This window comes from Myotis yumanensis, unplaced genomic scaffold (genome assembly GCF_028538775.1).
Source record: "Myotis yumanensis isolate MYYU_CA2020_CCGP unplaced genomic scaffold, mMyoYum1.0.hap1 SCAF_5, whole genome shotgun sequence".
In the NCBI taxonomy this organism is placed as follows: Eukaryota; Metazoa; Chordata; class Mammalia; order Chiroptera; family Vespertilionidae; genus Myotis; species Myotis yumanensis.
The window spans coordinates 87,926,249-87,940,185 of record NW_027223756.1 but is presented as its reverse complement, the minus strand read 5'-3'; the positions used below and the strand labels follow the sequence as shown (position 1 = coordinate 87,940,185).

General features: G+C 41.0%; 1 protein-coding gene across 1 annotated transcript; it reads right to left on the bottom strand.

Annotated features, from left to right (window-relative positions):
• Positions 1 to 3,976: 3,976 nt before the first annotated feature.
• On the bottom strand, positions 3,977 to 4,930 carry LOC139011486 (olfactory receptor 7A5-like). Its single transcript, XM_070417009.1, has one exon. It carries the CDS (start codon positions 4,928 to 4,930, stop codon positions 3,977 to 3,979), a length of 954 nt encoding a protein of 317 aa, XP_070273110.1.
• Positions 4,931 to 13,937: the final 9,007 nt, after the last annotated feature.

The window sequence follows — 13,937 nt, the reverse complement described above, 5'->3', positions numbered from 1 at the left end:
ACACAGGCTACTTAGCTCGAATCTGCTCTCCTAATCAGTATTCGTTCTTCTGCTGCTAAAGCAGTGCTTGAACAAGTGTTCTTATTTCTAAGCTATCGTTCAACCAATTATACAACCACATTCCGAGGCAGATTCCAACCTGGGGCAACTGATTGGCCCCTACTATGGCCACCTTGACCAGCTATGAGACCAACAAGATCTCAACCTGGCTGGATGTGAGGCACTTTATATGTGCAAGTCAGTAGCATTTAGAAATAGAATTCCACTGTCTTACACCTGAGGGCTGAAGAGTAATTTTGTCACAACAATAGAACAAACTTAAAATTTGTGTGGAACTGCATAAGACCCTGATTAAGCAAAGCAATTCTGAGAAAGCAAAACAAAGCTGGAGGCAACCTATTCCCTGATTTCAAGCTATATTGTAAAGCTAATGTAATGAAACTAGTATGGTACTGGCATAAAAACAAACAAAAAGATCAATGGAAAAGAATACAGAGCCAAGAAATAAACCCACACACATAAGGTCCTTAATTTAGGAGAAAGGAACCAAGAATGCTAAATGAGGAAAGGACAGTATTTCCAATAAACTGTGCTGGGAAAACTGGACAACCACAGGCAAAAGAATGAAACTGGGTCACTATTGTAAGGGTTCAGAATGAGTCACTTCAGTACATGTACTTTGATTGTTTTTAGCTGAAGGCAATGAGACCCTGGGAGTCCAAAAGAAATTTTTACCTCTCCCTTAAAGAATTTACCTCTAGCTTAAAGACCCTTATTATTAGGCCTTGCCAATAATAAGAGTTATCATCAGAGATACTAGTAACATTTTATGACCTATATATAGGGCAGGGCAAATTTCTAATTACTGAACATCTTTTTTTCTTATTGTCCTGCAATGTCCTTCCTCCCTTCTGAAGCCTCAGGAGCTTTACCTCATCTTTAGCTCAGAATGTCATATATATACTACCTCACTGTCTCTTCCTGTCTCTGAACCTCTCATGTATATTTCCAAGTAGATTCCTCTGGCAGATAGATATTTGATAAACAAGTTTGACCAGTAACTATGGTAGCTTTTCTGGATGCTCAGCTAATTACATCATTGAAACCTGGAAATTAGGTATAAAATACAGTAGTGTGTTTGAATAAGCTTTTGTTTCAAATACATACATCACAAATAACTATTTTGCTAGGTGCATGACAAAGCTACTGCATAAGCACTCATGTTGCCTTCACCCATGAAGTTCCTCTTTCATTTTAAACAAGGGGCCTGGTGCACAAAATTTGTGCACGGCAGTGGGGGCGAGGCGGGAGGTCACTCAGCCTGGTTTGCACCCTCTCACAATCTAGGACCCCTCAGGGGATGTCCAAATGCAGGTTTAGGCCCTGCGGGATCCGGCCTAAACCGGCACTGGGACATCCCTCTCACAATCCAGGACCATGGTCTCCTAACTGCTCATCTACCTGCCTGCTTGATCACCCTAATCACTCTGCCTGCCTTACTCATTGCCCATAACCACTTGCCTGCCTGCCTGATCGCCCCTAACCACCTTGTCTGCTGCCTGATTGCCCCTAACTGCCACTGCCTCGGCCCCCTCCACCACAGCTTCGTCCAGAAGGATGTCCAGAATGATGTCTAGAAAGACGTTCAGATGTCTGGTTTAATTACCATATTATGCTTTTATTATTATAGATTTCATTGTTTTGTTTTGGAACAATTAATATATACAATTTTATTTTTAATTAGAAGCATTTTCAAAACAAGCAAAGGGAGAAACTTCACATTAGACAATGGATACATATAGGGAGCAAAGGTCATTTGGAATTACACACAGGCACAGACACAGAATTTCTGTCATATTGACACAAGAATTAACATGTCATAAAATTCCCCTTTGAAAACTCTGAGTAACCTAGACAACTGACCACATGAGTGACCCTGCTTTTCCTTCCTCTGCCTCAATTCCTGCTCTTAGCTTTCAAATAAAAAGCAAATCCAAAATATATAACATACTCATACAACTCAACAAAAGAAGACAAACAGGCCAATCAGAAAATGGGCAGAATACCTAAATAGACACTTCTCCAAACATGGACACACAAATGGCCAACAGTCATATGAATAAATCCTCAACATCACTAATCATCAGAGAGATGCAAATTAAACCACAATGAGGTGCCTCCTCACACCTGCCATAATGGCTACTATCAATAAATCAACTAACAAGTGCTTCTAAGGATGTGGAGAAAGGGAACCCTAATACACTCCTGGTGGGATTGCACACTGATACAGCCACTATGAAAAACAGTGTGGAGTTTCCTCAAAAAATTAAAAATGGAACTGCCATTTGACCCAGTGATCCCATTCTAGGAATATAACCTAAGAAGTCTGAAACACTAATCAGAAAGAATATATGTACCTCTATGCTCATAGCAGCGTTATTTACAATAGCTAAGATCTGGAGACAGCCCAGGTGCCCATCCATTGAAGAATGACAAAAAAATGGTGGTACATTTACACAATGGAATACTATGCAGTTGTGGAAAAGAATGATCTCTTACCCTTTGAAATAGCATGGAGGGGCCTGGAGAGTATTATGCTAAGTGAAATAAGTCAATCAGAGAAAGACAAGTATCACATAACCTCACTTAATTGTGAAACCCATGAACAAAATAAAGTGACAAACAAAATAGATCCAGAGACATGGAATCATGCAACAGACTGTGGATCTTCAGAGGGAAATGGGGGGAATTAACCAAAGAACCTATATGCATATATGAATAACTCATGGACACAGATAATAGTGGGGTGAAGGCCTGAGGAGGGGATGGGAGAGAGGAGTGGGGTCAATGGGGGGGGGGGGAAGGAGGACATCTGTAATACTTTCAATAATAAAGATACACTTTTAAAAAGCAAACCCACAAAACCATAGCCTTCCTGCCCTTGGTCCCCAATACAGGCAGAATCCTTCAGACCAAGTCCATTTCACTCTCTTTCGCACACACATGCATACACACAGCTTCCTGTGTGGCTTTTGGGCGTACAGGACTGTGAGTAATAAACCCTACATTTTCATAGTTCCATGATGGTTGTTGTAATTATAAGAAGGACCACAAGAGTCCATCCACCCAGGACATTGACTCTGGTCTGAAGAACAAGTAGTAGGAACCAGGCTAGTGACCAGGCATCCCTATCCTATTGCCTCACTATCAATAGACAGAGACTTATAGGGAACAATGATAAAATCTATAATATCAGGAAGAGCAGTTAAGGTACCAATGTACAGAGAATGAGGGACACATGGTGAACACTGAGGTTTCAGATTTTATGAAATGAAATTATATAATGGATTATGTAGCCAAGTGCAGTTTATCTACATGAGTAATACTACTTATTACTATTCTACCTACAAAACAAGAACAAATTACTTAAAATGATATATGTCATTTGAGGAGGAATTATTCTTAAGAAATCAATGTTTCTAGTGAAGTAAATGAAAACTTCTCACTATTTCTGACCAAGGTTGGAAAAAATTTTGTGAAGGTTAAAAAAGGACAAAGAAAAAAACTGTCTATATAACAGACAAAGCAGAAAGCTTAATAAAATGATTACTTAAATTGTAAAGAAAGTTAAAGTAAACAAAGGAAATTGAAAGACAGTATAAAAGGTACAAGTCTGACCCGGCCTGTGTTCTCAGTGGTTGAGCGTCGACCTATGAACCAGGAGAGCTCCGTTGGATTTCCCGTCTGGGCATATGCCGGTAGTGGGTTTGATCACCAGGACGGGGTATGCAGGAGGCAGCCTATCAATACTATTCTCTCCTCATTGATCTTTCTCTCTCTCCCTCTCCCTTCCTCTCTAATATCAATAAAAATATGTTTTTAAAAAACAAAAGGAGCAAGTCTAAAAAACACAAAGTGATAAAAGAATCATAATTTCTGGTTTTTAGTTCTGTAGCCTGAAAATCAAGGGCACTTTTTACCCTGGATTGATTGTGCCCTTTGTACCTGACATCCCTAAGAATCTTTTCAGGGCCCTCTTTATGTCCCTGTTCCTGAGACTGTAGATGAAGGGGTTCAGCATGGGTGTGACCACAGTGTACATCACTGAGGCTGCTATACTTGAGTGTGAGCTCTGGGTAGCAGCAGAGCTGAGATACACTCCTATGATTGTACCATAAAATAAGGAGACAACTGAGAGGTGAGACACACACGTGGAAAATGCTTTATACTTCCCCTGAGCTGATGGGATTGCACGTATGGAGGACACTATCTTAGAGTAAGAGTAAAGGATACCAGCAAGGGGACCACCAGCCAGTAGCACAGTTATAAAATACATCACCATGTTGTTCAGAAAGGTGTCAGAACAGGCAAGTTGGACCACTTCTTTGAGTTCACAAAAAAAGTGGGGAATTTCCAAGTCTGTACAGAAGGACAATCGCAACACTATTAAACTTTGTAACAAGGAATTCAGGGCACCCATGATCCAGGACATCAGAACCAGCAGTCCACAGAGACGGGGGTTCATGATGATCATATAGTGCAGGGGGTGGCTGATGGCCACATACCTGTCATAGGCCATCACGGCTAGAAGGAAGTCATCCAGTCCTGCAAAGCATATGAAAAAATACAACTGTGTGATGCATCCTGCATAGGTGATGGCTTTCCTCTGTGTCTGGATGTTCACCAGCATCTTTGGGATGGTGGTGGAGATGAAACAGATGTCTACCAAGGACAGGTTGGAGAGGAAGAAGTACATGGGTGTGTGGAGGTGGGAGTCTGAGCTGACGGCCAGGATGATGAGCAAGTTTCCCAACACAGTGATCAGGTACATGGAGAGGAAAAGCCCAAATATGAGGGGCTGCAGTGCTTGTTCCTCTGAAAATCCCAGAAGAAGAAATTCTGAAATCAGAGTATCATTCCCAGGTCCCATGGGGTGGAAGTGACTAGTTGGAAAGTAAAAATAACATGATTAGTTTTTACACAAATGGCCATTACAAGCATAGTTGAAATGCTACTATTACATTTTGTAATAAAACAGCAATATTTATTTTTTGTACATATCATCCCCCATGACATCTCTGATTAGAAATTCCTGTCTTCCTCAAACTTTGTGTCCAAGGTGGTCGTGGATTACACTGTTTTTATGAGAAATGCTTTCATGCACTTGAGGAATATTTATTAATATTTCCCACCTCTAGGGAAAGTGTACAGGACACTCAGAAACAAAATTCCTAGAATATAATGATAGTGAAAGAATATATACAAGAAATATGTCATATACCAAGTTAGATGGTGTCATGTGAAGATATAAAAAGTAGGTATAAAAGAGAGTGTGGATGGGTGTTATTTTATACTGGGAGTTCAGGACGCCCTGCCAACAAGGTGACAATTGAACAGAGACCTCAAAGAAGACAGAGGGGGTGACATGAGATTAGTTGAGGAAGGAGGATTCTGTAAGAAAAGAGGCGGTGCCAAAGCCCTGAGATGACACTGGTTTTAGGTATAAAAGACTCAAAAAGAATCCAGAATGTGAAATAGAAGAAAGTCAAGAAGGCCCAAAAGAAAATATGAGAGTGCATCATACATAGTGAGGGTATATGGTTCCCTTTGTTCAGGTGTTTGTGTGTGTGTGTGTGTGTGTGTGTGTGCGCGCGCGCAAAAATTCAAAAATTGCTGGATCACAATGTAAAAGGCCTGTCTTATTTTAGGACACAGTAAAAATAATCTGGAATTTAATGCAATAAATGCGAGAACAGTTTAAAAGGCCAGTTCCTGCTAATGAGGGAAAAATAATAAGAGTGAGGAGCCCAGCAGAGAGCCAGGTTCACTGGTCCTGGGTACTTGATCCATGGCACCTGTTCTTCCGTGAGCATTCTCTGAGATCTCCTTCTACTCACTCTTGTGCTGATGAGAGAAAGCCCCACAGAATGTAAGAAAAGTTCCAGGTCCATCAGGCACCAGCTGTAGAAGAGTGAATTAGAACTCACACCTCCTGATGCTAAGTCAGTGCTTTTCTGCTCTGCAAGGCTGCCTCGCTCTGTCAATGCTTCACAAAGAAGAGGAAATGCTAAGGTTGAAATAAAGCAGAATCCTGAGAGCTGAGCAGAGAGAAGGGAGGGTCCGTTCCTGCTGTGGGAGGAGAGAGGCCATGAAATTGTGCTCTGAGATGGACAGAAGAAAGGGGCTGAGAAGGAATACGTTGGAAGAAAGCCCTTCAGTCCTAAGGACACCAAATGTGTGGGATCTTGAGTCCATCCCTTTCACTGTTTCATCAACCTGACTGTTCCCCCAGAAGACACGGTTATTAAAAGCTTTACTTCTCCCCAGGATTACTTCCCACAGTGCTCACTCTGGCACCCCCAATGGCATCACTCACTGGATTTGGCTCTACTGGTCCTTCCTTCCTTGGACAATTGATGTGGAAAGGGCAAGAAATGCAGGTCAGGTGCGGGTTTTCCAGAGCAGTTGAACATCTTAGAGAGGCACAGAGAGGTTGCTCTTATCCATGGCTGAGGAGCTGCAGGTGAGTCTGCAGAGGGAGGTCCAGAGCCTGAATTCTCAGGGCTCCTCATTAAAGAAATGGCTTTACTGTTGCTCAGTTCTCTAAGCAATTCAGCTCCCTTGAAACCAAGGGACCATAAATAAAAGGCAACTTTCCTGCCAGTTTGGTCTTCATGGGTTCACCTTGGGGGCCAGATGCATAGTCCCTTCCTACTGATGGGTCCACCTCCCCTGTAATGAACATCTCCCCAGGGTATGTAAGTGTTCATGCAGGACACATGAACAGGATAACATCATGAGCTTCTGAGCTACTGTGAGTCACACTGAGTGTCTGACCCAGAGATTTTTTTTTTTAATTTTTATTTTTCGCTAAAAGTATTACAAAGGGTATTACATAAGTGTCCTTCCCCCCCCCCCCCCCCCCGCCCTTAACAAGCCCCTGCCCTCCCTTACCCCCCAGTGTCTTATGTCCATTAGTTATGGTTATATGGATGCATACAAGTCCTTCGGTTGATCTCTTACTCCCCTCCCTCCAGTCCCCCAACCCTCCCTGGTCTTCCCACTGCAGTCCGACACTCAGTTTGAGGCAGCTCTGCCTCTGTATCTATTATTGTTCAAAAGTTTGTAATGGTCTTAATTATCCATGAAAGAGTGAGATCATGTGGTATTTTTCCTTCATTGACTGGCTTGTTTCACTTAGCATAATGCTCTCCAGTTCCATCCATGCTGTTGCAAATGGTAAGAGTTCCTTCTTTTTAACAGCAGCATAGTATTCCATCGTGTAGATGTACCACAGTTTTCTAATCCATTCATCTACTGATGGGCACTTAGGCTGTTTCCAGATCTTAGCTATGGTGAATTGTGCTGCTATGAACATCGGGGTGCATATATCCTTTCTGATTGGTGTTTCTGGTTTCTTGGGATATATTCCTAGAAGTGGGATCACCGGGTCAAATGGGAGTTCCATTTCCAATTTTTTGAGGAACCTCCATACTGCCTTCCATAGTGGCTGCACCAGTCTGCATTCCCACCAGCACTGACCCAGAGATTTAGTGATGTCCCTGACCACACCCATCCCAGACAGGAACCTCCCAGAAACTTCCCCTTGACCTCAGGTTTGAAAACCAGAGATTGAGTCCTTGCCACGTCCTCCTTTACCTGACTCCAAGCATCCCTGGGCTTTGTGGCTGCATCACCCCAATCTCAGGAGACATATGGTCTTCTTTTCTCTGTGCCTCTCCACTGTGTATCTTATAAGAACCCTGGTCATTGGTTTTAGGGTCCAACTGGATAATCCAGGATGATTTTATCTTGAGATCATTATATCTATAAAGAGCCATTTTTCAAATAAGGTCACCTTTACAGGTAATGAGGGTTAGAATGTAGACATATCTTTTATGGGGCTACCATAACCCTACTGATAAAGCCTCTTTACAAAAACCGGCTGTGGAAAACTTAAGAACAGGTGCTAGCATGATAAAAGTGAAAAGGAGAGTGGCTCCTGAGGTCAGTTATGTATGTTATCCAGGGCTTTCCATAAGGAGAACTTCACAGGGCAGTTGGACTGGGTGCTTATCTCATAGCTGTGTCACAGAGGTGGCCATATGTTTATTCAGCATGGTTATCTTTCAAATGGATGACTTGGAAATTAGAAGTTCAGTATCAGGCAATTACACTACAAACATGCTACTCTGCTTTGTAGTGGTCTCCTGGCTTTATGGTGTAGTCAGCTCAGTGTCCCCAATTCCTACTATAGACACTGACAAAAATTGACTATCAAATGTATATCTACTAGTGAAGTCTACATAGAAAGGCAAGTTTTCATCAGTTAATCTAATATGGGTTTAATGTCAGAGATGACCTGAAATATGAAGAGGCAAAATTGTTAAACGCTAATTTTGTTACTGTGCAAAGTATTGCATTTTCGTTTTTATTTTATTTTATTATTTATTTTTTACTAGACGCCCGATGCAAGACATTTGTGCACTGGGCTGGGGGGGGGGGGGGGGGTTCTCTCAGCCTGGCCTGTGCCATTTTGTAGTCCAGGAGCCCTCGGGGGATGTCTGACTGATGGCTTAGGCCCACTACTCCCAGAGAGTGGTCCTAAGCTGGCAGTCAGACATCCTTAGTGCTGCCACAGAGGCGGGAGAGGCTCCCACCACCGCCTCTGCATTTGCCAGCTGTCAGCCCAGATTCTGGCTGAGCAGCGCTTCCCCTGTGGGAGCACACTGACCACCAGGGAGCAGCTTCTGCATTGAGCGTCTGCCCCCTGGTGATCAGTGCACGTCATAGAGACTGGTCGTTCTGCCATTTGGTCGATTTGCATATTACCCTTTATTATCTAGGATTTTTTTACAACAAAAACATGATATAAAAACAACATTGATAAATACAATGACTGATAAGTTGATTAAAATTATTCTAATATCTCCTTGTATACCACATTAAGAGTAAAAACACTTTCAGAGTGCTTGACTAATTTCCCTTGTGATGAAGTATTTACAACTTTAACTTTAATGTCACATGCTCTTCGAACTCAAGAGAAAGCAACATATAACTGACCATGTCCAGAAACGGGTTCAGGTAGGAATATTCCTAGTCTATCTAGAGTTTGTCCATGTGATTTATTAATAGTCATCCCAAATGCTGGCATCATGGAAAACTGTCTTCGAATTAATTTAATATGAGCCCAGTGTCAGGCAGAGACACAGACTTCTTTCGACTTCAGAGGTGCGTTGTGCCAATAGTTGGTCTTCAGACATATTCTGTCGATGCACCACTTTCTTTCAGCTTCAGGATGTCAACAAAAACAACCAAATTCACGATCAACAGTGACAGATCAAAACACATGCTTGCGATTGGCAACAACAAGAGCTTTATATGTATGGTGCATGCGTGAGTCAACATTTATTTTTTTTCCAGCTTTTTTATTTCAAGGAAAACTGTTTTAAATATAATAATGTTACATGCAATAAACATTAATATCTCAAGAAAAACTATTTTAAATATGATAATGTTACATGCAATAAACACCAATTATTCAAGAAAAATGATCTCACATATAATAATATTACATGCAATTAACATTAATATGTAAAGAATAAAAAGACTTAAAGTATAATAATATTGCCAAAACTGAACTAACATAGTATGATATCACAAAAGTTGTAGGAAATATTAAAAATCTGCAAATAACAGGATTACTTCTATTATATTCTAGTATATATATATTTTCCCTCTGGCTCTATTTTTATCAGTTTATGTTGTTCATTATATTCCACAAATGAGTGAGATCATATGATCTTTATCTTTCTCCCACTGACTTATTACACTTAGCATGATGCTTTTAAAGTCTATTTTGTTGGATATGAGTATTATTACTCCAGCTTTTTCTTTTCTTTTTCATTTGCATGGAAAATTTTTTTCCATCCTTTCACCTTCATCCTGTGTGTGTCTTTTGTTTTGAGGTGGGGCTCTCATAGACAGCATATAGTTGGGTCATGTTTTTGTATCCATTCAGCTACCCTACATCTTTGGATTGGACCATTTAATCCGTTTACATTTAGGGTTATTATTGAGAGGTACTTATTTATAGCCATTTTAATTCAGTATGGCTAGGTTTCTCTCTCTGTTTTCTTTTTCAGCAATCCCTTACAGCAATCCCTTTAGCATTTCTTATAATGCTGGCTTGGTGGTGATGAACTCCTTTAGCCTTTTTTGTCTGGGAAGCTCTTTATTTGACCATCTGTTTTGAATGATAGCCTTGCTGGATATAGTAATCTTGGTCTAAGATCCTGGCTTTCCATTATCTTGAGTACTTCATGACATCCCCTTCTAGCCTGTGGAGTTTCTGATGAGAAATCAGGTGTCAGCCTTATGTGAACTTCTTTGTAGGTAATAGCTTTCTTTTCCCTTGCTGCCTTTAAGATTCTCTCTTTGTCTTTAATTTTTGACATTTTAATTATGATGTGTCTGGATGTGGGTCTGTTTGGGTTCTTCTCATTTGGGGTTCTCTGTGTCTCCTGAACTTTTGTGACTTTTTCCTTTACCAGGTTAGGGAAGTTTTCTACCAGTATTTCCTCATACACCTTCTCTATTCTTTTCTCCCTCTCTGCCTCTTCTGGCACACCTACTATTCTAATATTGTTAGGTTTCATATTGTCCCTTAAGCTTTCTTCCTGTTTTTTAATTGTTTTTCTCTTTTTGGTTCTCTAATTGAGTGACATTTTCAACTCTGTCTTCTAACTCACTGATTTGATCCTCAGCTTCCCTTAATCTGCTGTGTATTTCTTCCAATGTGTTCTTTATTTGTGTTATGTCATTCTTTATCTCAGACTGTTCTTTTTTCATAGTTACTATATCTTCTTTCATACTATTGAGCATTTTTAATATCATTACTCTGAACTGTTTCAGATAAATTTCTTATCTCTGCTTCATTTATCTCTTCTTCTGGAGAATTTGCTAGTTCTTTCATTTGGGGGTTGTTTCTTTGTTTCCTTATTTTGGTTCTCTGTTTGGGTTTGTGACTATGTTTTAGATAGATACTCTATACCTCTCAATCTCTAATGCAGGACAGTGTTAAAGGCTGTTTTGACTATTTAGATCAGGCAAAGACGCAAAGCCTCCAAAGATCACCTCTGTCTGCAGACTAACAGGATTCTGATTTGAATTGCCCCCCAAGCAATTGTCCTCGGGTGTGGTGAGAGTTTTTTCAACAGGGTAGGGCAGTTGCTTCTGCCTGGAGGCTAATTTTTACATCTAATCTCTTAAGTGGCCTCAGGGCAAGGTGTTTTCCGATAGGGTGTGTCAACTGTCTTCCCCCCGCCCCCCCGAGGCAAATGTCTACTAGTATGTGGGAAAGATGTCCTCCACTGTGTGAGGGAATGACTCACCCAGGAAACTTGGGGTGTCTGCCTCCTGAGCTCTATCCCCCGAGTCCTTAGTCCTGGGTTCTGCTAACTTTCAGCTGCCACTCCCTGGAAGACACCCCACTGCTTTTCACAGCTAGATGTTATATGGGTACCCTCCTCAGTTTTCTGCTCTCTTCTGGGGAGTCCAGCTTCAGGATTAGATCCCAGGGTTCTCAGTGGCACACTCCCCCCATCCCCCTACAGCTGATATATCTCTCCAGGAATTCAGTTGCCATCTGTGGGTGCCCAGCCAGCCCTTTCATGCCTCCACCTCTCCTACCAGTCTCTATGCGGTCTCCACCTTCTGTCCTTGGGTATCAGGGTTCTCTCCTGTGAGTTTTCCATTGATTATTCAGGAAGCCTTTCCTTATTTCAGTTATAATTCCAGCTTGTTCCTGGAAGCATGTCCGTGCAGCATCCTCCTATTCTGCTGCCATTTTTAATCTTCAAAAGTATTGCTTTTTATGCTGTACTCATCAAAGTATGGAAGATTGATGTCCATATATAAGGGGCTTTTTTGCATTTGGGTCAATGATTCCTTAGTGTATTTTTTAATGAATTATATTTCCCTTTCTGCTTGAAAATTCCAGTGCTGTCTACAATTGTGACTCCTCCATAGCTCTAAGCAAAATATTTCTCCTTTTCTAAATTTTGTCATGTAGACGAAAAAAGCACCACATACTAAAACTGAAAAGCTCAGGGCAGGGGTGGGGGCCTGCATAGTAGCCTTAAAAAATCAGAAACCTAATGCAACCACATAAGATGCCCTGAAATTAAAACTTTCTAACTAAAAGCAGGTTATAGTAGGCAGTCATCACCTAGGCTAGAATCTTCCATGAAAACGTCAATCATTGCCTTAAATGAAGATATATTTTTATTGTTCACAATATTCCAAATGTCCCCCTTTCTCCTCTGTGCCCCAACCCGAGCCTTTCCCACATTATTGTTGATGTCCATGGGTTATACAAATGTACATATATTTGGTTAATTCCTTCTTGTCCCCCCAACTCCATCTCCTCTGCCATGTGTCAGTCTGTTCCATGTATCCATGTCTCTGGACCTATTTTGTTAATCAGTTTATTTTGTTCATCATATTCCACATAAAACTGAGGTTATATAATATTTTTCTGACTGGCTTATTTCACTTAGCATCATAATTTCCAGGTCCATTCATGCTATCACACAGGATAAGAGATAGTTCTTTTCCACAGCTACTTAGTCTTCCATTGTGTAAATGAACTACAGCTTTTTCATTCACTCATTTACTCATGGGCACTGGGTTGTTTCCAGACCTTAGCTATTGTAAATAAATATGAACATAGGGGTGCATATATTCTTCCTGATTTGGTGTTTGGGGATTCTTAGGCTATATTCTCAGAAGTGGGATCTCTGGGTCAAATGGCAGTTTGATTTTTATTTTTTTGAGGCAATTCCATACTATCTTCCACAATTGCTGCAACAGTGTGCATTCTAACCAGCAGTGTTCTAGTATTCCTTTTTTTCCACATCCAATAATATACCTGGTAGATGTCAGGTGGTAACTCAGTGACACCTAAAAACAACAAGTGATGGCAAGTATGTGGGGGAAAGGGAATCCTGGTACACTACTATTGGTAATGCAGACTGGTACAGCCACTGTGGAAAACAGTATGGAATTTCCTCAAAAAATTAAAAATAGAACTGCTGTTTGACCTCATGGTCCCATGTCTAGGAATATATCCTAAGAATCCTGAAACACCAATCAGAAAGAATATATGCACCCCTATGTTTATAGCAGGACTATTTACAATAGTTAAGATCTGGAAACAGCCCATGTGCCCCTTAGTAGATGCATGGATAAAAAAAGCTGTGGAATACTATGCAGCTTTAAAAAAAGAAGGATCTATTACCCTTTCAGAAACCATGAAGGGACCTGGAGAGTATTATGCTAAGTGAAATAAGCCATTCAGAGAAAAACAAACATCACATGATCTCACTTATTTGTGAAATCTAATGAACATAACAAGCCAACCAAAACAATAGATCCAGAGGCATGGACACATGGCACAGACAGATGGATCCCACAGGGAAGGGGGCGGGCAAAGAATAACCAAAGAACTTATATGCTTATACGCATATATGCATAATCCATGGACATAGACAATAGTGTGGTGGAGGACTGGGGCGCGGTGGGAACTGGGTGAGGGTGGGAGGGAGTGGAGGAATTGACGGACATTTGTAATACTTTCAACAATAAAGATAAAAAATCAAATAGTAATTTTTTAAAGATGTCTGTAGGGGCGTGTTACTTCTGGAGTCTCCAGGGGAGAATCCGTTTCCTCTCCTACTCCAGTTCTCATGCCACATGGCCCTTTCTCCATCTTTAAAGCCAGCTTTGTAGCATCTTTAGTCTCCCTCTGATTCCAACAATTCTTCTTTCCTCTTCCAAATGTTAGAACCACCATGATTTCATTAGTCCCGCCTACATTATTATGGCAATCTTACCTTAAAGTCAGCTGATTAGCCAACTATTCAAACTGCTACTCT